This window comes from Eublepharis macularius, chromosome 7 (assembly GCF_028583425.1).
Source record: "Eublepharis macularius isolate TG4126 chromosome 7, MPM_Emac_v1.0, whole genome shotgun sequence".
In the NCBI taxonomy this organism is placed as follows: Eukaryota; Metazoa; Chordata; class Lepidosauria; order Squamata; family Eublepharidae; genus Eublepharis; species Eublepharis macularius.
In genome coordinates, this window is record NC_072796.1 from 91,037,390 (window position 1) to 91,061,800 (window position 24,411).

Consider the following 24,411-nt stretch of genomic DNA (forward strand, 5'->3'; position numbering starts at 1 on the left):
TATGCAAGTTTCAAGTATAAACATTCTAGAAAAAGTTAGTCCTTGTTTTAATGGTTTTTACCTTGGAATGCTGAACTTTTTTGAGAGCTGTGTAATGCTTTTTTTTGCTTCTGGTTTGCTTGTATGTTATCTGGAGTTGGAATATAAAATAATATTTTTAGCACGTTATTTTCCTTAATTTACATTTGACTCTCTCTTCCAGGAGAGACACATTCAACCATTTGACAACATGGTTAGAAGATGCTCGTCAGCATTCTAATTCCAACATGGTCATTATGCTCATTGGTAATAAAAGGTAAAACAGTGCTTTATGAAGAACTGTAAATCAGCAGGTATAGACCTCCTGTTTTAGTTGGACTGCTCCCAGATAAGAGTTATGCAAGAAGATTTTTAAACATTTAGTACATAGTAGTCTTGGTTTGAGACTTAGGTTGTGCCAAAAACAAATAAATACATCCAGAAACAAAGTGCCAGCAACTTTTCGAATAGCTATATTTTCCCCTCAAGTAAAAATACTGATACATTAAAAGAAGGGAAAATTGAAATTCCATTTCCTTACTGTAGGTTTAAAAAATCTCCATGTCTGAAGAATTTTTCAGCTGACCAATTACCATGATCATTTTTAAAATTTTTAACAGCATTATCATAATTTTTACCTACTGTGGTCATGGCAGAGGGATTCAAACCAGCAGAGTCCTGATTCATAACCACTGTGCTAAAGTAGCTCTCTATTATAATACTGATTTTATAATGTTAATATTATAATGTTCTCTTAGGAACTTCCCCACTTGCATCAAGAAATAGCCCAATTCTATCAAAATGGGCTTCCAGTTTACACCAGGCCAGAGGCAGTGGGTTCCAGTCCCGGGGGACCCTTGCTCCTCTAGTGCGTGGTCTTGAAGCCCCTGAGAGGATGGGTAGTGTTGGGCCTACTGGGAGGGCAGGTGCAATTGGATCTGGAGGCAATCCGCCAGGGGCCCCCCTTGGTTGGGAGGCCTCACTGGTGCCCCCCCTCCACCCCCGCGTCTAAGTACAGTTTGCACATTCTGTCCATAATTTCCAGCATAGTTTGCTGGAAATTATTAATCACTGTTCTAAAGCAGGTCTCTATTATAATATTGATATTATAATGTTGATTTTTTCAGTTTGAACTTTGTTGCTCTGTAGCTGATTTTATGATTGCTACAAAGGAAGTTCTACTTCAGTTAGAGGCTTACAAAATGCCTTCCATTTGCAAGGGTGAACCTAACTTTCTTTTCAGAATTATAATTGGTGATGTTGCTGGATTATAATTTCGATGTTGTGTTAAAGTGAAAAAATAAACAATATTGCATTAAAACCTCTAATGCAATGTCACTGTTTCAAGTATTCAGTCAAAGGTATATCATTAATATGATGAATTAACATTAGTATTCCTGTATATTATTTGGACCCACTATCATTTCTGTGTCTATTAGATTGCTTTAGGTGGGTATTGATGACAGTATAGGTAGGATGTAAACTTTTGAGGTTAAGAGAGGAAGTGTTTGATCCAAAATGAAAATTAAAATGTAATTGCTGATTTAGAAGTATTTAATTTGTTATGCGAGTACTATAACTTCTGAAATCCATACTGAAGTCCCCCTAAAACTCAGATGCCCCTGGACAAGCTGCCCAGCCACTCTGCCTTGTTTCCTATGGGGGAAACAGTTCCAAGCAGGGTCTCAGGCAGAAACACACATGGGCAAGGCTGTCAGTGGCCAAAGACACACTCCCAAGTGCAAGAGGAAGCCCAATAGAACCAAAGTGAATCAAGGGGAGCAACATCAAACCAGAGAATCATGTCAAAACAGAGAATTCAACCCAAAACAAACTGAAGCAAGGGACACTGTTTCAACTTAGCCCAACTAAACCAATGTCACTCACAGAAGCCAGGCAGACAAGGACAGCTCCTGCATGGATTGTCCCCTCCCCTCCTCTTGGAAAAAAGGAGATGCTCAGGAAGGAGCTAGCCAGAGGCTGAAGCCATGTTTCCTGGATTTACCCAGCTTCATCCAGGGGCATGGATGTAGGTTCCTGGATCAGATCCTGGATTCTCAGGTTTGTTTCATGAAAGGCAGATTTAGTTGAATTGGTAAAAATCTGGCTTTTTTCCTGAATCCCGGATCTGGATTGCACACCTCTAGACTATAGTAAAAAGTTTTTGAATGGCTGTCTTAGACAGTGATCAGAAGGTATATTGACCTTTGCTGAAAAGTGAAAAAGCTATTGGGTGGATCCTGCAGAAGACTTCCAAATTAACACAATAAGTGTTTGGCAGGATCCAAACCATTAATACTGGTGCATTCTTTGGTTGCAGCCTTCTATCCAGGGATGGATGAACTATTCTAAAAATGTTGTTTTTCAATGTGTTGAGATGTGTAAACAGTAATGTCCCATCTCTGAAGTCAGGCTTATATTGGGATAGGAAACCTTATGTAAATAGTTCAGATTGTCAGGGAATTACCTCTGGCAGGTGTTCTATACTGTAATGGCCACAAAACGCTTGAATAAACATCATTTCTACTAGTAAAGTGCCATTTATTTTGCTCCAAAGTGACACCAGTTTTATTCAGTAGTGAATGAATTCCTTTTAAATTAATGACTGTGGCTTTATACTGGAGTTGCAGCCTATGTAATATTGTCTAGGGCACTGGTTTACAACCTTTGTGTCTTACATTCCACCAATCACTTTATCAAAGAATTTGGGTCCCACTGTGATAGAAACAAAATCCCTACTTTTTTTTAGAAGGATATTTATCTGCTTGCTTGCATTCTATTATTATATTTGTCATTTATTGCAAGTTTTAAGAACATAAACATTGCACTAGCGTAAATAGTAAATTTTATTACTGCAGCTTTAAAACAAACAAAAATAATAGTTGAAAATTATACTGTTGAGTATGAATTTTACTGCTGTGTTAACTGTAAAATTGCAACTAGAGGTGTGCAAGAACAAAAAAGTCAGAAATAAGCAATTTCCAAAGTCCTAGGCCACTTTAGAAATTGCTTATTGACTGGCTTCAGTATGCTCCGTAAAGATTCAGAACACACCAAAAAGCTTTTAAACTTCCAGCCCAGCCACTTACTTCACCTGATTTTAGGGGGGCGGGGGGGGGGGGTTCTTGAGCTGCACAAGGAGCCAGGGAATCCCCTGACTCCTTCTGCAGCCAGTGAAGGAAGCAATGGGGCTGCAGGTTTAATTCACTTCTGCAGCCGGTGAAGGAAGCAGTGGGGCTGCAGGCTTAAGCCTGCAGCTGCGCCACAGAGTGCTCCCCTTTGCCCTCTGCACAAGGGGCCAGGGAATCCCCCAACCCCTTCCGCAGCCTGTGAAGGAAGCGACAGGGCTGCAGGCTTAAGCGGTGTGCTCCTTTTGCCCGCTGCACAAGGGGCCAGGGAATCCCCCAACCCTCTCCAGAGCTGGTGAAGGAGGCGATGGGGCTGCAGACTCAAGCCTACCACCCGGCCGTTCCCTTTGCCCACTGCAGAATGGGTCGTGGAATTCCCTGGACCCTTCTGCAGCAGGCAAGTAGATCACCCGGTGGCAGGGTGTAGGCTTAAGCCTACCGCCCCACCGTTCCCTTCACTTGATGTGAGAGGGATGAGGGAATCTCCCTGCATCCCTCGCACTGGGTGCTGCGAACACAGCGACACCCATTCGCCCAATGCCAGAGGGGTGAGGGAATTCCCTCGTCCCTCTCACAGTGTGTGAGTGAACGCCCCACAGCAGCGAGGTAGTTTTACTTGCCTCGCCGGCACACCTGCTTCATCCAGTGTGAGAGGGGCAAGGGAATTCCCTTGCTCCTCTCACACCGGGTGAAGCAGGCAACCCTCTCCCTCCGTTTGTCAGCTGAAGGGAGGGGATGTTAAAGTGTAAAGTGCTCCTTGTGCCGTTTGCGTGCTGGTGAGCTGGGCACCAGCTCTGAAAAGGGCATTTCATCCCCCCAGCCTAGACTCAGCTGCTTGTCATGGAAACCCCTGACAAGCAGCTGATTTGGGGGGTTTAAATGCCCCTTTCCGTGCCGCTGCGCTATACAAATCGCTTCCGGAATCTTTGATTCAGGGTTTCTGAAACATCCCTGGTATGCTAGGGCCATTTCAGAAATCTCGAATCTTTGTGAATTGGGTCCGATTCAGGTATTTTTCCCAAATCAGAAACTCGAATCGCACACCCCAAATTGCAACATTATTATTGTAGCTCTCCACAGATGTATCCACAGCATTTGGAAAATGTTAGGTCTGCTTTATCATGTAAAATATGTATTTGTGACTTAAAATGGTGGCAAAGGGAAATGGGGGCGGGGGGGAGGCAGAAGCTCAATGTACAATTGCTGACAGGAAGCAGCATGTCAAAGATACATATTAGTGTGTAGAGGGGGATGTGGGATTAAGAGAAACACAATGTCCAGGTTTACTTCTAGCATGCCAAAAGGTTACAGATTGATAATCCATGACAGCGTTGGCAGAAGATGGCACATCGCATTTGTGGGTGAACAAGGGGTTTGAGGGAGATGAATTCTTAGTAATAGTTATGAAAATCCTGCATCCCACCTAGATTATTTTCCCCTCCCACTTGTGGTACATGTACTGCTGGTTGAGAACTACTGCCTAGGACATAAGATCAAATTATCCAAACAGGTGTAACTAGGCAAGCATATTTGTCTTATAATGAATAACTCTTGTTTGGTTACTTTAGTGATTTAGAATCCAGACGAGAAGTGAAAAAAGAAGAAGGTGAAGCTTTTGCACAAGAGCATGGGCTTATCTTTATGGAGACATCTGCCAAAACTGCTTCTAATGTAGAAGAGGTAATAGTGCTATTTCTTGATAATATATGGTAACCCATTGGTGGTTTTGGTGAGGTTTGAGATTACTGTACAATACTTTGACAAAGTCAGTAAACTTCTCTATATCCATCATAAGGTGTGGGTTTCAGTTGTCTATGTGTTAGGTACAGAATGCTATAGAGTGAGTTTTGTATCTCTCACTAGTTATTTTAATTTTTTCATTGTATGAGATTTTTGAAAAGAAACGTTCTTTAGCATTTCATAAAATGCTGTATATAAAAATACAGTTCCAAAACTTAATACGCATAGTAGAGGCCAAAACCCTGAAGATTTTCGAGAAAAGAGATGCTCTGATCTGTAGGGTTTCTTGAATGAGTGAAATGTGATCCTGATACTGCAAATATTTAATACTTAGCCTCCTCAATATATTAGAAAGCTATAAGGTAGTATGATTACAAATGAGGATTTAAACAGACTATAGAAATAACTTTGTAAATGAACCCTCAAAAGTTTTAAAATATTTTCTCATTCTTGTACACTCGTAAAATGTTCAAGACCTCTTAGATCAGTTTTCTGAAGAAAATTGAGGAACTATTGGTAATTAAATAATGGATGAAGCTGGGGAGATAGGGTTAATACCATTAAAGATAACGGCCACAGTCATGAGTCAGACTGGAAGCTACTTTTAGGGAAAGAACTAAATCAGCAGTGTTTAATATATTGGGTGTCAGGCTATGGATGACAGGCTATGGCAGATAGATCCCTGTACCATTGCAGCAAGAATCCAGGCTCTTGGTTAAATGGTTTTATTCAGAAATCATATCATTTCCACAGATATGTCCATAGGATTACTCAGAAGCAAGGTTAGCAACTAAGCAGTAGAAAACAGGTTGACAGGAATGACAATGTGTGAAAATCTTTCTTCTTAAGGAACACAATTACTCCTTTCCCCCTCCCACCAGGAAACATAATTTTTGGCGCGAACCAGTCCTGAGAACTTCTCGCATATTTTAACTATCAAGTCTAGACACTGAGAAAGTAGGAGATTAAAGTTGAAACACAGTAATACATGGGAGTGAGCAGTGTACAAGGTCAGAAGCACCGAGAGTTCCAAAGCCATTTGATAAGGCACCTGCAGCTTCAACCTAGGGTGAAAGCAAAGCCTGTGAAAGCAAAGTAGTTATGGCATTGGCAATATGACATCAAAGTACATCATTAAACACTGGTTCAGAACAACAGGTCAGCATCAATTAATGGCATGGATGGGGTACAGACATGACATTGGGAGGGTCAAATTCTATAGCCGACATACAGTGAGAGACTGCATTCACACTTTTACATCAAATAGTCAATTCTGTGTGAATGCAACAATAATAACACAAGAGTTCTTCCTTAAATAAATATCCACAGATACAAATGTATTGATACATTTAGTTCAAGTCTTGGGCAAGGCAGGTAGTATTGCACAGGGCAGTATCCCACACAGTATTATGTGTAGGAGGGAAATGAGTCCTGTAGCTTGGATACTAGCCCACTCAATTTTCAGGCTGCTTCCTGTACCCAGTTCTGGTTTGTGTTGAATGGTTTTTGTTTTAGTTGTGAGTGACCTATCTTGAGCAGGTCTCTGAAGAGGCAGCATAAAAATTTTCTAAGTAAATTTCAGAACTTTTTCAGAGTAAGCTTCATCGATTTTGGAACTTGCTTCTAAATAACTGTTCAAAGAACTTGCCTGTGAACTCCCTCCCTTGCAGGTATATACACTTTGCCGTACCCCAACACCCATTCTTAGAGAAACAAGCCAATTTTCTGCTATTTCCCTTCTGTGCATTCAGCGTTATATTTAGCATTTTATGGCATTTAAAATTATAAATATCTTCATCTTCTAAGAGAAAAAATTCAGGTATACCGAGTATTTGAGACAGTTGTAAATTAATGCATCCTATGCTATCATAGCAGACATATCTTTAATTTTTGCCATTGCAGAAGTGGGAAAAAATAGAAGTTGAATATAAAGAATTGATTCTGATGTAAACAAAAGAAACTATATTAAGTATGTATCAGCATGTTTGGATATTAAGCTAAACTTTATAGCACTGAAAACACTGAACTCTTGAACAAATTGTTTTCATTAAACACATTACATTTAATTTTTTTTTGTGATACATCCTAGATTTTTTTCAATGATCCCCACAGATTCCAGTTTTTCCATTGGGAAAATGGAAAAAGGCCTTAGACTTTTTTCATGTCATACATTATGTGAATGAAACACCTTGCCTTGAAAAAAATGGTACTCGTTCTAAATGTTAAAATATTTAATTTCATTGTTCCCACAATTTTCTAGTTTTCCTGTTAGAAAAAATTTCTGGGGGCGGGAGGTTCTCCCCCTAATTTTTTGGCCTTCATATCTGAAGTTACCTGTACATCATCTGATAACATCAAAATGGCAACTTACAAGACAGAGAGATACAAGGTGGGCGCCATTGTTTGAAAGAAGAAATGAGCTTTTATCAGTGATCTAATCAACATTTATCATTTGCAAATAGAGCAGCTGCTTTCCATGGCCGTTTAATATGCTCATATAAAGCAAATGAGAGGGAGGGAGTTCTGTCACTGGATGCCAAAATATACCCACACCAAATTTTCTTCAGCATTTTTTCCTATCCCCCACCTCCCTGTCTTACACTCCTTTCTAATTCACACTAGCAATTTTTTTGGTTTGTCTCATTTCACTGTTGTGATCGGATTCCCCTCCCCACTCTTGTTTTCTTTCACCATGCCTTTTAGACATCTAAAATCAGAATGAGGGTTTATACTTGACAAGCAAGTTACTTCTTTGCATACAAACCTCTGTGGGGAGTATATGGGATTTTCAATTGTATGACAATCCAAATTCAAGTATAATTTAAACTGACTAGATGTCACTTCTTAGAGTTAAGAGCCAACTAATATATTGTTGGCTTAATTTTCCAGGGAGCCATCATACTTACATTATTACACTCATACGTGCCCTTATAGTACATGGGATTATCTCAGTTTATCCTGCAAAATAGATTAGACTTTGTGTCACTGGCTCAAGGTCATCTAATGAAGCTGTGGTTTTTTGACACAACTCTGGTCAAAATTATACTGTGTCATTATACCACAGTGACTTTTCAGTGTAATAATTACAATATGTGTTGCAGCCTTAGAAAAATGTAGTGTCAATATACCAGACACAGCTTATCCATCATATTTGAGAGGTGGCAGTATTAGGGTTTTCATTCTTGGATATTTATCTTTTCATTTAGACTATTAGTTAAATAATCTATGGCAAGGTGTATGAGAGGAATTGTGGGGGTTGATTCTTTTAACAGATGTAGATAATTAGAGGAATATGAGTTGGCAGGGACTATGCAACTTAATGTGCGATCTTAAGCACACTTAGTTCCAAATATGTTTCATTGAAGTAATGGGACTCACTTCTACATACAGTCATTGAAAGGATGCTAAACTACTGCTAGGCAGACATCCATTTCAGTCACTAATAGGTTCTACACCTGTGTTTAATAACCTGTTTATAATGTTACAATCTAATGTTAAATACGGATCCATATATAGTAGAATCCATTACTTGTCTATGTTGCATTGGTTAACTTTCAGTTTGGAATGAATATAAACTATTTAACAAGTGGTACGTGGTAAGCTACTAGTTTGTATTGTCTTGTCAAATGTTGAGGGGTCTCTTACCAGTGTATCCTCGGATTTCTGGTACATTGTGGTAAGGTTATATTCTCTCCACTTAGCTGGACAATCAGAAACAATTGTATTACTGAGTAGATTACATACAGTTTACTATGACAAATTACCGTTTGGTAAATAGTCTGTATTCCCCAATATGAACTAAGTGCTATGATACCAGTTTTGAAAAAAGGTTTGAGATTGAACAATTGTTGGCTTCCTTGGAAAGAAATGTTGGTGTTGGTTATCTGCTACTCTCTAGGCCACTTCTGTTTTGAGGCCAGAAATGCACAGTGACTGTTGGGCTTCATAACCTTTATGAAAAAGATTTCTTCTGTGCCTCCTCTTTCCTCCAAATTTAGTGACTTAAGTCTGCATCCATAGCCAGGCAACATGGTATAGCCAAAACCAAGGCTACAAAACTATTTTGTAATTCTAAATTTTATGCCCTCAAATGCTCTCGGATTCTCAGACGAGAGAGGTCCAGGATGCACCTACTCTGTTGTCTTAGTTTAGTACTACTCTGTGTAATGGTCCCAGGTATTACCAAAATAAACCAAAAATGTGCCTGGAACATCAGACACAGGGTGGGGTGAATACCCTCTTCCAGTGCACTTACTCATTTGCTTCATTACAATTTTATGGACTTTACTGCTTTTGTTTCTTCTCTTTCCCCACTCTATTCCATTACCTGTCCCCAAAGATACCACTTGGTTTTCTTGTTCCATTGATATCTCCCCCTGCCCACTGACTCTTAAATTACTGTCTTGAGCTGTATGCTTCAGGTACCTTCAACTTAAGAAGCATCTGACATAATACCTCTACTACTTCAACTTGCTCTACTGGCTTTCCCTCCTGCTGCCTATCGCCTGTCACCTCAGAGTATCTTTGTTAAAATAATCTCTCCTGCCACTATTGTAACTTCACCCTGTTCAGGTATCTAGTTCCTTCTCACTTTCCATGAACTTTAAGCTCCTACTTTTAAACATTAGTTCATTAATTCTTTACGTAAAGAAACTCTAGTACTGAACAAGGAAATTACTGTAATCTCAATAGATATGAGCATTTTGTAGCTAGTATAAAAATTGTCTAGAGTAATAGAGACAATTGGGAATACAGCTGCTATGACCACAAACTCTTAGATGTTTCTTGCCTCTCTGTGACTTGCATAGTTATCATAGCTGTTTTGGATGCCAACACTAAACTTCTGTTGGAAGGAAGTCTGCATGCTGTAGGATTTTCATTCATCCTGGAACTCTGAGGCTCTCTTCCAGATGACATGTACCCCATCTCCTCCCCTATCAAAGCTTGCCCCACAGTTTGACAACCATTTATTTGAAATCACAGGGAAAGATTACTGAAACACTTCCAATAGAAAAGAAGTCAGGCTGTTTTTTTGTGTGTTTTGAGCTTCAATTCACAATTATATTTAGTGAATAAGAAAATATATTATTTAAAATGTAACGTAAAATGTGTCTTTTTCTAGCATTTTACATTATTGACCAGTATACACCTAAATTAACAATAATAAATTGCAGCCACCGGGTGGCAGCATGTTACATGAAGAGAAAATTTAGGACTCTGAATGTTCTAATGTTATGTGAAGAGAGCTTTTACTTTTTGTCATAGTATAGATGGCAATTAGACAGTCTGACCTTTTTCAGATCTACAATTAAGGAAAATATATTTAACCTAAAATATAATAGGTTGGCCAGTCCCCCAAAATCATATTTTACCATCCTGAAAAATAAAACAAGTCACGTTCCCGAGTTCAAATAGTTATTTGTTATTTTGCATCCTCTAGTACTTCACTTGCAAGATTATTTGAACTAAACAAGTTCAGATAAATTTGTTTGTACTTAATGTATCCCAGAATCTTGATTCCAAGGAAAAACATACAAATATATGTAACTGCCTTATACTGAGCTGTCATATTCTCCTTTGCAATAGCTCTCACAGACCTGAGGCAGCAATCTTTTCCAACCTTTCCATCTGAGAACTTTTAACTGGAGCAAATGCTTTACCATTGACCTATGGACACTTCTTCACAAGAAGTTCTTGTTTCAGATACTTGGGTCAGAAGTCATCAGTACTGTTAGAATGTGAGATGAATGTTTTAATAAAAATAATTTTCCAGCAGACAAAAAAATTATTTTTTCTTCGATAAACAATAGAGAAAAACAAATCACAGTAGTATTTTACCTTTGTGAATTTCCAAGACAGTTTTTCTGCTTGTACAATAATCCCATAAAAATTAGGATTGTAATAGTGTATATCACATAAAAATTGTTCATAAATGTGGTTTATTTACTTCAGCAAGAAAGGCAGACAATAAAGTAAATGTTATTTGGAACAGTCCTGTATTTAGTGCGAATACTGGCCACCATATGGATTGATAGACACGGAGAATGGGGCCAGGTTTAGGTAGCAGGTTTGCAGAAAATTGAACTCTCCCCAAAAGGGGTGTGTGTGGGGATATTAAATCCCCCCCCCCCCGAAAAGAATGTTGTCTGCTCTTGCCCAGGCAACCTATAAGAGTCTCCCCATGAGGTGGAGGACGAAGGAGCAGGAACTGTCAGCTGGCTGGCTGAGCAAGTGTGAGGGGGGAGCTGAAACTACTGCTAAATGAGGTGGGCAGGTAGGTGGAAGAGCAAGGAGATAACACTGTGCCAGCTGAGCAAGGGACAGCAACAGTCACTGTCTTCGCACTGCAGGTGAGCAGGAAAATGGGAGCTGCTGCCATGGGAGCCAGACTGCTAGCTGGCAAGTGGCCAGCTGAGTTAGTGGGGGGGGGATGGGATTGGATTGATGGGATGGGATTGAATGCCGCCATAAGTCTTGGGTCCCTGTTTGTACAGTTAATACAGTATTTGTTAACTATATTGAAGGGTTTGTATGTTTTACAGAGCTCTGCACCTGTAGAAGGTTCCTCTTCCTTTGAATGTATGTAGAACATTTTTCTGTCATAGAAGAGGAACTCCTGCAGAGACAGGGCTCCAAGCAGGCCAGTATAGATACTGGATCACAGTCTCTTTGCGCTCTCCTCAAGAGTTGCCTAAATAATACTATACCTGGGGTTTGCTTGAATTTAATGCCTGCGGTCAGAAAAGGCACTTTCATAAGATGGGCTATATAAAATGAACTAATATTTAAGAATAACAATCATTTGCAAGCTTCCTGCAATAATCAAAAAGAGTCCAGTAGCACCTTTAAGACTAACCAATTTTATTTTAGCATAAGCTTTCGAGAATCAAGTTCTCTTCGTCAGATGCCTGATACAGAGACTGGTCAAACACAGAAGAGCAAGAGAGGGAAGAGGCAATTAGGGGGGGAGGGGGAGGGAGCAATCAAAACATTCCTTTGCTAGTATATACTAGCAAAGTATATACTAGTATTTGCTAGTATATACTAGCAAAGGAATGTTTTGATTGCTCCCTCCCCCTCCCCCCCTAATTGCCTCTTCCCTCTCTTGCTCTTCTGTGTTTGACCAGTCTCTGTATCAGGCATCTGACGAAGAGAACTTGATTCTCGAAAGCTTATGCTAAAATAAAATTGGTTAGTCTTAAAGGTGCTACTGGACTCTTTTTGATTTTGCTACCACAGACTAACACGGCTAACTTCTCTGCATCTATGTTCCTGCAATAATAGTTGTATAACATTGAATATGCTAAATGTTAAGTGCATGTATGAAAGTAAGGTAACACAATTTTATGATTTTGTTTTCTGCTTAATATACAGGTTTAGTGGAAACAAAGTAGATTGTAACACAAGTAATCACAAGGGTCTGAAGTCCCAAAGCTATGATTGTAGTTTTCAGTTGCTGTGGCATAATTGGTACATTATCAGAAGTGTCTATATATGTATATATAACATTGAAAACTTCCATTTCTGAGGAATGCAAATCAATTCAGGGTTGGCTGAAAGCCAATTTCTGAGCTCCAGTGCACATTTGAAAAACCTACTCACTTCCTAAGTGCCTTGTGAATCTGCAATGATTAATTCTTCTCATTATTTTGCTGCAAATTCTCATGACCCTCTGTGATGATTCGATCACCCACTTAGAGTTTATGCATATTCATATCTTTCCACTCATGGCTGCAGTTGTTTAAGTCTCCTTCACTGGCTGTGGTATGCACTTGGTGCAGTAATTGAGCTGCAGTAGATTGATTACTCTAGGGAGCTGTAAGGCCTTTAAAGGTGAAAACATATCAGTCCTGTTAATTAGGAAACAAAGCTCTGGTGGCAAGTTCAGCAGTCAAATGCTTCCAGTGTAGAAATGAGGAAAGGTATGATTTGTTCCCCTCCATGAACCCTGTTTACTTTTTAATATTTGAATTAGGTATGTGACCAGACAGGGTAAACTTGAGTATATGATTGTAGAGAGTTGGTAATAGAACTTGATTTGCAATATTGGCTTTACTGTCACTAAAGCCTTATTTTGCATATTGGTTTTCAAGATAATAGTATTTTGCATTGCATGTCAATTTGCTAATATATTATTGATCCTAATTTTTAAAGATTTTTTTTCCTGTATAAAGACGTCTTGAAAAAAAGTTTGGTTTTGAAACTTGAGGGGATACTATTGCATCATGAGTAGGGATACGTACCCCCCAAATATTTGGGGGATCCAGGTTTCAGGGATACTGAAATATTTGATATCCCTGAAATCTAGGTCAGATGCTCTAATCCGGTTAGAAAATTAAGAATTTATCCAGCCATTATTCCCTATGGAGAATAATGTGTGTAAAACTATCTGGAGAGGGTGATTATTTATTTATTTTTTTACACTTCTAGACCGCCCTCCATCAGACAGGCTCAGGGCGGTATAACAACGTATGATTTTTACATAAATATTAAAAACAATAAAAACATTATAAAAACATTAAAACATTATTTGGTATACAATTAAAATTGGCGGATAAAAATATTAAAATACAGCATTTTAGGGTTATTATTCAAGCAAACTGAGCGAAATTTGTTTTGAACCTACTCCTTCCTGTCCACTAAAGAACCCCCAAGTTTCAGGAAGATTGGACCAAGGGTCCAATTCTGTGGGCCCATGAACAAGCTGCTTCCAGCCAGTCTCCATTGTTTCCTATGGGGTAAAACATTTCCAAGACTTTCCAACCAATGGAAAACCTTAAGCAAAGGCAACCCTTGTCCAAAAGCCAGTCCCAAATGCAAGTCCCACTCTCAGTGCAAGCTGAGCCAACAAAGCCCAATAGAACCAAAATGAAGAAAGGGAACCAAAGTTAAATCAGAGAATCCTCCAAAACTGAAATGTGGGGGAGGCTTGCCAGAGCTGCAGAGTTTAAAAGATGGCCGGTGGCAGCTTGAAGGGCTTGCATTTATGAAAGAGAGGTTTTGGTAACTTCCCCTGAGTGAGAAGTTACCTGTATAAACACAAAAAAACTCTGTTTATATTTACTACCCTGTTCTATATTAACAATATAGCATTAACAATAGCATAAAGGCATCATTGGGTACATTCTGAAAGAAACTGCAGTATGAATTATAAGAATTTTAGATCACTTAAGGAAGAATTCTCTAAGTTATCCTTTTGTGTTCCTCTTGTATTGAATGATTAATTATATATAGTGTTTTGTTGTTGATTTTGTGCTGAACTTAAGAAAATTCCCATTAGATTGAGCATTAAACCGATGAAGGGTGTGAAGACTAGAATGGAACTGACTGCAGTAGTCCATGGGAAATTTTAACATTCTTGCTGCTGTATCTGAACTCATTTCTTACTGAAAAGGAATAGTCACATCCTTTATTTATTTATTTAATTTCATTTATGTCCCACCTTTCTCCTGAATAGGGACCTAAAGTAGCTTACATCATTTTCCTCTCATTTTTTTTTTTTGTCACAGCCAAACCCTTTGTGGTAGGTTGAGAGTTGGTGACTTGCCCAAAGTCACCCAGTAAGCTTCCATGGCAGAGCAGGGAATCAAACCTTGGTCACCCAGATCTGCTCTAGCCACTACTACACTGGCTCTCTTCTTGTCCTATCTGCTTTTAATAATGTATTTCTTCCTTTTTTTCAAATAGTCTTTCTTGGAAATAAAGCCATTTAATCTTATCTGTGTATAATCACAGAATTTCGTTCAGTGTTAGGACTTCCCCCGCAAAATACTAGTTATAGTAACAAAGTGAGTGATGATGTGCATATACAGAAACCCTTTCCCCCAGCGTGAAGTAATCATAACCTGCTGCTGCTCATTGAAGCAAAGATTCCTATATTAGATGCTGAGGCGTTCAATAAACAATGCAGTAGGGTATACAAATGGAAATTTGCAGAGATTTGAAAACTAGCAGTTCATCTTCGTTCTTCTGTGCCTCCACACATGGGGACTGCGCAGGCGCAGGCCAGCCGCCGGAGAATTTTCTAGAGCTTCCATGGCTCCGAAGGGGCCGTTTGTCGCGCGCCTCAGCGACCGTTTTCCCGCCCAAACGGTCACGTGATCCTCCAGCGACCAACGGCCCCTTCCCTCAGTTCTCTTCTTGCCGCCGCTTGGAGAGAACGTGAGCTTCGTTGCTCTGTGCTTTTTTGTGCTTCGTGCTTTATTCTGACTGATTGCTTGGCTTTTGACTTCGGACTTCGTGACCTCGACTATTCTTCGGATCTCGTTTTGGACATTGTTGTGGACTCGGTAATTTGACTCGGACTGTTTTTGACCTTCCTTTCGCGTGCCCCTGAAGATGGCCTCAAAGGCTCTCTTCAAGCATTGCCTCCAATGCCACACGAAAATGGCCAAAACCGATGGCCATGAACTGTGCCTGTTCTGTTTGGGAGAGACCCATAATGTGACGGCCTGTAAAATTGGCCAGGGCTTCACCAGCAAGGCCCGGCAGGAGCGCAAGGCCCGATTGAATTCCTCCCTGTGGCAGAAGGTCATGTCCGGAGGCGCTCCGTTGCCCTCCTCCAAGGCCGGCCCAAGCCCCTCTGCCGAACGGCATTCCAGAGCTGGCTCAGTGGCCTCCGCGAGGTCGGGGTCGAAACCGCGTCCCCCGAGTACCTCGGCGTCGAGAGCGGCCTCTCCAGCGCAGGGACCGGTGCGGCCGCCCCGTAGCGCTTCATCTACCAGGTCGGATCCGAGACCAGCTTCGGAACCGAGGATCCTGGTACCGAGTCCCCGGTCGGAACCGACGGCCGGATCGGTTCCGACGAAGCCTAAGAGGTCGAAGCCGAGGTCCCCTTCGAAGGCGAGGAGCGCGTCGGTTCCGAGTTCTTCTTCGGAACCACCGAAGAAGAAGAAAAAGACCAAGCACCATCGGTCGCCGTGTCCCGCTCCTCAGGAGGAGGTCATCGTGCTTCCTCACACGCCTTCCCCTCATCTGGGCTCCCCGGAGCCAGAGGACATCTCCGTGCAGGTGCCGGATCCGATGGCCTTCGAGACGGTGCCCGCGGAATTCTCGTCGGGGCCGGAGCCGAGCCCGCACCGTCGGAGCCGACCATCGCTTGCCCTTCGGTCGCCGAGGCTGGAACCGAGCCCATCTCCTCGTCGGAGCCGTCCGTCGCCTGTCCGTCCGTCTCCACCTCTGGTCGGTCGTGAGCGGCATGGTTCCGGGGACAGTGTCCGATCAGTCCGGTCCACTGCGTCCCGGCATCGGCAAGCTTCCTACCTCCCCTCGCCATACCGTTGCCAATGGGAGGGGGCACCTGCGGGCTTCTCCGTGTCGGAACCGAGGCCTTCGACGTCGAGGTCGGCGTGGGCTCCCCCTCCGCTCCAGGTTCCGGAATCCCAGCTCGGTTCCGATGAGGAGGATGTCGAGAGCTTTGGCGGCTACCAGTCGGAGTCCTGGTCCGAACCATCGCCGGCTGAGGAGCTAGTGGCATCTGCGGACTCGCCATTCGAGGACCTCCGCATCTACGCCGATCAGATGGCAAGGATGGCCAAGGCTCTCGAGATGGACATCTCTTCGGCACTTCCCCAGACCAAGGACAAGCTCCTCAAACGTATCTATGGAGATAATCCGGCGTACGTAGGCTTCCCCATGCTCGAGGGTATTGAGGAGATTGTGGAGAAGGTGTGGCAGGTGCCCTGTGATCAACCTCCAACGTCCAAGCGCATCGAGCAGCTTTACAAGATCAAGCAGGGCACCTGGCCGGCGTTGGTGAAACACCCTCCACCTTCCTCCTTGGTCACAGAGGAGTTCAACCCCCGACGATCGGGTCACTCCTCGGTGCCTGCCGATAAAGAGGGCAAGAAGCTTGATGCCATGGGCAGGCGCCAATACATCGTCGCTTCGCTGGGTCTGAGGATTGCCAACTACCAGACCATCATGGCAGGGTACCAGCTGTACCTCTGGGAGAAGTTGGCATCCTATACCCGGGACCTCCCTCCTGAGCAGAAGGCTGTGGTGTCCCTGCTACAGACGGAGGCTGTGAGGCTGTCTAAGCAGCAGATGAACGCTGGGAGCCACGCTGCTGACACTGCTGCTAGAGGGATGGCGTCGGCGGTGGTCCTCAGGCGCCACTCCTGGTTGCGGTCTACGGCCCTGTCCCAGGAGGTGCGTTCCAGGGTGGAGAGCATGCCCTTTGAAGGGGACTCGCTGTTCTCCAAATCGACCGACGAGACCCTGAAAAAGAAAAAAGAGGACAGGCAGACGGCGCGGTCCTTGGGTCTGGCTCCAGCGGACAAGCCCTCCTCCAGGTCACGGTACGCTCCCCGGTCCGGCCCTTACCACTACCAGGGCAGATACCAACAGCAGCGGCCGGGCTATCATCAGTATCCTGCCTACCAGCAGCGGCCCTACCCTCCCGCACAACAGCAGAGGAGGCGTCGGCCCTTCAAACCTCGTCAGGCACAGCGACCGGCCCTGCAGAAAGAACAGCAGGGCGCCGGGAGGCAGTACTGACAGGTCACGCCAGCCGTATCCCTGAACTTTTCGGACAGACTTAGTCCACTCCTCTCTGAGTGGGAGTCAATAACATCTGACTCATGGGTCTTAACTATTGTTGAACTGGGGTACGGGCTGGAGTTTGTTGAGCTGCCTAGATGCAGTTCACCCCTGACAGCTGTCAATAACACTATGGCCGAGCTGGATGCGGAGATCGTGTCGCTCTTGGCCAAGGGTGCTGTGGAAGAATTGCCCTATGACGACTCTGTAAAGGGTTTCTTCTCTAGGTTCTTCCTGGTCCCTAAGAAGGGTGGGGGCTTACGTCCCATCTTAGATCTGAGGGGCCTTAATGCCTTCCTCAAGGTGACCAAATTCAAAATGGTAACGTTGGCGGCGGTGATCGCCTTGCTGAAACAGGGGGATTGGTTTGCGGTTCTTGACTTAAAAGACGCATACTTTCACGTGGGCATACGGAAGGAGCACAGGAAATACCTGAGCTTTGTTTACCGGCAAAGGGTTTTCCGGTATAAGGTGCTCCCCTTTGGCCTGTCCACTGCCCCACGAGTGTTCACTAAATGTGTGGCCCCTGTGGTTTCCTTCCTACGGGAAGAAGGTTGTACTATCTTTCCGTACCTCGATGACTGGCTCATCGTGGCTGACTCAGTGTCTAGGCTGGTGCAGGACATTGGCTTGGTACTTAGCACGTGCCAACGCCTGGGGCTCCTGGTGAACTTGGAGAAATCCAAACTGGTGCCCAACTGCAAGGTGTCCTACATTGGTGCACTTTTGGACTCTGTGGAGGGTAAGGCCCTGCTCCCCTTGGAGAGGGCTCGGTCCCTAAGGGGTCTAGTGTCCATGTTTAAAAGGAACCGGTTCCAGTCTGTGCGCACTATCCAGTGCTTACTAGGGCATATGGCAGCGGCCACCTCTGTGGTGCCTTTCGCTAGGCTGCGTATGCGCCCTCTCCAGAACTGGTTTGTGCGGAGGTACGATGCTCTACTGCACCCTCCGTCCCTCAAATTCTCTATCCCGAGGGTCATCCTCTCCTCCTTGGACTGGTGGCTGTCTGATGACAACTTGTTTAGAGGGACCCCTTTTGGGTATCAACACCATGACATCACGGTTACCACTGATGCCTCTCTGATGGGATGGGGTGCTTACTGTGGTGATGTGGCTGTGCAAGATGTCTGGTCTGACAGGGAAAAGACCCTCCATATCAATGTGCTTGAATTAAGGGCCATTCGTTTCGCACTTGTGTCTCTTACAGCACTGCTGAGAAATCGTCATGTCTTGGTGCAGACGGACAACACGACTGCCATGTACTACGTGAATCAGCAGGGGGGCACAGTGTCCATGGCCCTGTGCCGGGAAGCCACACTCACTTGGCAGTGGGCTATCAAGAACGGCGTGTCGCTCCGTGCTATACACGTGGCTGGGTCAGACAATGCCCGGGCAGATGCCCTCAGCAGGGTCCCTTTACTGGAACACGAGTGGGAACTGAACGTAGAGTACGTTGGGCCGATCTTCCAGATGTGGGGTCATCCAGTGATAGATGTGTTCGCCACTGCGGCGACCACCAAGGCCCACACGTTCTGTTCCAGGGCAGGGAGCGACCCCCTCTCTATTGGGGATGCCTTCCAGTTTACGTGGACGCAGGGCTTGCACTACATGTTTCCTCCGTTCCCCTTGATTCCCAGGGTCCTGTGCAAGATAGAGGAGGACGGGACGGACTGCATCCTAGTGGCCCCCTTCTGGCCACGGCAGGTTTGGTTCCCGAAGCTCCTGCGGATGTCCAAACGGACGTATGTGAGTCTGCCTCCTCGGCAAGACCTTCTCCTAAACGGGAGCCTAGTCCACCACGATCCCAAGCAGCTGCACCTAACGGCTTGGCGGATCGTTCCTCCCCGATAGGCTTTACTGACGAGGTACAGAGGGTCCTCCTGAATGCTCGTCGGCCATCCACTAGGCGCGCTTATGCGGCCAAGTGGCGCAGGTTTGAGCTCTGGGCACTTGCCAGAGGGGTGGTGCCTGACAGCAGTCCCTTGGGGGTTGTATTCGAGTATTTGTGCCACTTGCGTGGTATGGGCTTGAAGGTTTCCTCCCTCAAGGTCCACCTGGCAGCGATATCAGCTGCTCACACCCGAATTGAGGGTGCTACGGTGTTTTCTCACCCACAATCCCGCCAGTTCCTTAAGGGCATGTACAATCTTTACCCACCTGTGTCTGCGCCAGTGCCTCGGTGGTCACTGTCCTTGGTGCTCTCACATCTCATGTTGCCTCCATTTGAACCTATGGCTACATGCCCCTTGGATATGCTATCCTACAAGGTAGCATTCTTGGTGGCCGTCACGTCGGCCAGAAGGGTCAGTGAACTGTCTGCACTGCGGTCTGACCCTCCCTTTCTTGTGTTTCATCCCAACAAGGTGGTCCTGCGTCCCTGCCTTGAGTTCCTGCCCAAGGTGGTGTCCGCCTTCCACCTCTCGCAGGATATCTCACTGCCTGCATTCTTTCCTCAACCCTCCTCTAAGGGGGAAAAGGCCCTCCATACCCTAGACTTGAAGAGGGCCCTAGCCTATTACCTGGATAGGACGAAGGGATTCCGCTCCAGTCCTCACCTGTTTGTATGTTTTGGGGCCAAGGACAAGGGTAACAGGGCTTCCTCACAGACCCTGTCTAGGTGGATTGTGACGGCCATTAGCAAGGCCTATTCCCTGGCAGGGGTGGCTTGCCCGCTTCATGTCAGAGCCCACTCCACGCGGTCCCAAGCATCCTCTTCGGCACTCCTCAGGGGGGTGCCCCTGGTTAACATTTGTAAAGCAGCCACATGGTCCTCTGCAGACACCTTTGTCAGGCATTACGCCGTTGATGTCAATGCGGAGCAGGATGTATCTGTGGCCAAGGCTGTCTTACACTCCCTCTTTTCCTGAGGGAGTTTTGGTATGACTTTCTTGACGTACCTGTTGGGTACCCTTGAGTGAAAGTGTGTATATATGTACCTGGGGGTGTGTATATATGTAAATATTGAGTATTTATGTGTCCTTACACAGTATTTTTACATAGATGTATATATGCATATCTATTTATTGTTGATCTTGTTTGCTTAATAAAATTGTGTTGGACTTCACCCCCGCCTTCCTTATTGTGTGAAGCTTGGTACACTCCCATGTGTGGAGGCACAGAAGAACGAAGATGAAAACAGGGTTAACATACCTGTAACTTATGTTCATCGAGTTCTTCTGTGCTGACACACAACCCTCCCTCCTACCCCGCTGTGAACTCCAATGCACAATACTGTGTTGGCTGTAACGGAAATTGGTGTTTTTAAGGTGTTATGGCTGAAGTGTGTTGGTCAAGCGGCGGCAAGGGAGAACTGAGGGAAGGGGCCGTTGGTCGCTGGAGGATCACGTGACCGTTTGGGCGGGAAAACGGTCGCTGAGGCGCGCGACAAACGGCCCCTTCGGAGCCATGGAAGCTCTAGAAAATTCTCCGGCGGCTGGCCTGCGCCTGCGCAGTCCCCATGTGTGTCAGCACAGAAGAACTCGATGAACATAAGTTACAGGTATGTTAACCCTGTTATATCCGAGATAGAACTGAAACAATGCTGAAGCAGGGCATAAGCAGTTCTAATATTAAACAACAATCAAATGAACAGTTCTAATATTAAATAGCCCGGTAGGATCATACTTACAGCAACAGACAATAAAACAGTAGTACATTTTATAGTCCTTATTCCTTTACCAATGCATCTTTTCAGATGAGTGAAGCTGCCATGGCAGAAAAGAGAGAGAGGCAGTGCTGTAGATATGAGGGACTAAAGTAATGAAGGGCATTGTATGTGATAGCCAAAACCTTGAATTGAACCCACTAACTGATGGGTAACCAATGGAGGATTACAGAACAGAGTAATACACATGCTTTGCCTACCTCTCACTAATAATTGAGCTGTGGCATGCTGTATCAACTGGAGTCTTTGAGTTGACTTTTGAGGAGAGACCTATATAGAATGAATTACTTTTTTTTTTTGAAAATTTTTTATTGGGTTAGGATCATATATTTACACATCACAGTCAATTTTCCCATTTCCCAATTTCTAACCCCCTCCCTTTCCCCCCCTTTTTTGTTGACTTCCAACAGTTTTCCAACCCTTTGTCCCTTTTCCCTTACTCTTTATATATTCCTCTATCTAATCAAATGTATATTCTCCTTTTATTCTAAGCAATACTTCTTTAACTATTTTTAATGCTCTGTACGCATAATGGATAAACAATTTATCCCATAATTCCGTTTTCAAATATTTCTGTATAACGTAAACTATATAAACTATATAAACCATACAATCATATAAATCAACCAACTTAACTTATACTCTATATATTATTCATTCTATCTTCTTCTTTCTGTTTTAGTTATATTTGTTTACATTGATATTTTATATATGATATCAATCAATTTGACTCATATATACCTTCATATAAACATATTCAGTTTGATACATTGTACAAAATCAGAAAGAAAATATTATTAGTTAGTCAATCCTTATAATTAACCCTTATGATTAGTTATTTTCTATCAATATTCTATTTATTATTCTTTATTATTCTGTATATATCAATCTAATAACATAACTGCTTAGAGATTCATTTTTAGTCTTCTCCCCCCCGGTAAAGTCACCCCCCTCTGCATTTTATTATACTTCAATAGTTCTCAAACTGCCACAGTTCTCCTCCCACCTCCCATTTCTTCTCCAAATATTGTTTCAGCTTCTCCCAGTCTGTGTTAAACTGTCCTGGGTCCAGATTTCTCAGTTTTCTTGTCATTTTATCCATTTCTGCCATATACAGCAATTTGTAAATCCAATCTTCAATAGTTGGCACTTCTTGTACTTTCCATTTTTGCGCGTACAAAAGTCTAGCTGCAGCCGTCATGTAAAATATCAATGTCCTATGATGGGCTGGAATTCCCTCCATTCCCAGGTTTAGTAGCAGGAGTTCTGGGTTCTTATTTACTTGAAATTGTAAAATCTCACTCATTTCTCTTATTATTTCCCCCCAGTACTGCCTAGCTACCTCACACGTCCACCACATATGATAGAGGGAGCCCTCGTGCTTCCTGCATTTCCAGCATTTATTAGAAGTATTCAAATTCCCTAGCGCAATCTTCTTTGGTGTCATGTACCAACGATAAATCATTTTGTAAATGTTCTCTTTAATGCTGGTGCATGTCGTTATCTTCATTGTAGTCTTCCACAAGTATTCCCATGCCTCCATTGTTATTTCTTTGTTGAAATTTATGGCCCATCTCACCATTTGTACTTTAACTATTTCATCCTCAGTATACCATTTCAACAGTACTTGGTATACCTTGGATATTCTTTTCTTGTCCTCTTTAAGAAGGGTCTGCTCTAGTTCCGAATTCTCTGTTCGTATACCTCCCTTTACAGAGTCCGAGTTATATAAATCTCTAATCTGCCTGTACTGGAACCAATCGTAATAAGGTGATAGTTCCTCCTGAGTCTTTATTCTGAGTTTAGATGCTTCAATTCTAGTTATTTCTTTGTAAGTTAAACATTGTTGCTCATTATCAACAGCTCTCGGGTCTATCACCTCATATGGAACTACCCACAAAGGGGTTCCTTCTTGTAAATAGATTCTGTACTTCTTCCAGATTGTGTATAAACTTCTCCGTATATAATGATGCAGGAACATCGAGTTTGCCTTTACTCTATCATGCCATAGGTATGCGTGCCATCCAAATATTTTTTTATATCCCTCTAGAATGAATTACAGTAGTATAGTTTTGATATTACCCTAGCCTGGATCCAGGTGGCTAGATCAGCCATGTCGAGGTAGGGGATGATGGTCCAAACTAGACGGAATTTGTGGACGGCATTTTTTTGCAGCTGTATTAAGTTGCTTTTCCAGCAGCAGCTCTGGATCTAGTATAATCCCTAGGCTCTGAACCAAGTCTGTAAGGGTCAGCTGAATCCCATCAAAAGTAGGGAGCACAATCCTACACCCACTGGGCAGGTTTTTCCACACTGTACAAATTACAGTGGTGTGTATCCAGCCATCCTTGCATAGAAGTCTTCCTGAATTCCTCCTCATTTCTGCAGCCCATTCCAGCATCCAGTCACTGGGCTGAATGAACTAGGGGATGAAGTCAACTCCTTTCTTCAAGTGAACCGTGTGTTTGGAGGAGGAAAGATGATTGACTTCACTTATTGTCCTTTATTCCAGCTCCCTCAACCAACATAGCTATTACTGTGGCCCTTTCTATGGGTAGGAAGGAGCTGCTGGAACATAGTGGGAAATTTTGCACAGAGTGATGTGATACTGCTCACTAGAGATGGGCACAGAACGAAAAAAATGAACCACTCGGTTCATGGTTCATTAATTTCCACGGAACACGAACTTAACAAACTCACCCAATTTCTGAACCGGTTTGGGATTTGGGGGAGCCCAGGATGGCCCCCTTCATGCTCAGAGAAAAAAGCACCCTTTTCCCAAACACCTCCCCAGTCAGTAAGAAAAACAAGAAAGCAAGAGAAAAGAGGCTTTTCAGCACCTTTTCCAGCAGCCAGAAGTGCAGGCCAAAGATCCAAGTTCCAATCCCAAACCCAACACCACAGCCAGCCACCAAGCTCTCCTCCCAAGCTCTCCTCCCTCTCCCACTCTAGAGAAACTGAAAGCAGGAATTACACGGCTTTCCCTATTTATGGAAAAAACCAAGAGATTGAACAACACAGGAACACTCTGGTTGGCAGAAAAACCTGCCTAACATGGTTTTGGAAGGAAGAGATTGGTGTTACCATGGTTGCTGAAGGCCCATCTCCTCAGTTGCCTTGGAGATTCTAACTCCCCCCCCCTTTTCCTGGCTGGATAGGCCAGAGTGGGAGCTCTCTAGTTGGCAGGGACAGCTGGTAATCAAGCCTGGAGGCCTCAGATCAGGGGCAAACTAAAGACTGCCACCGTTGCCTGGGCGAGGGAGTATTTGGCACCAAAAGTGTCCGAACCGGCAACGGAATGGTAAGAAAAGTTTGTTTGGT

General features: G+C 43.6%; 1 protein-coding gene across 1 annotated transcript in view; it reads left to right on the forward strand.

Moving 5' to 3' along the window:
- Positions 1–24,411, forward strand: part of RAB2A (RAB2A, member RAS oncogene family) — a 57,172-nt gene that overhangs the window by 26,238 nt on the left and 6,523 nt on the right. Inside the window, exons 5-6 of the mRNA XM_054984724.1 lie at positions 203–295; positions 4,715–4,826. Of these exons, the coding sequence (XP_054840699.1) occupies positions 203–295; positions 4,715–4,826 (205 nt within the window). The remainder of the gene's footprint in view (positions 1–202; positions 296–4,714; positions 4,827–24,411) is intronic.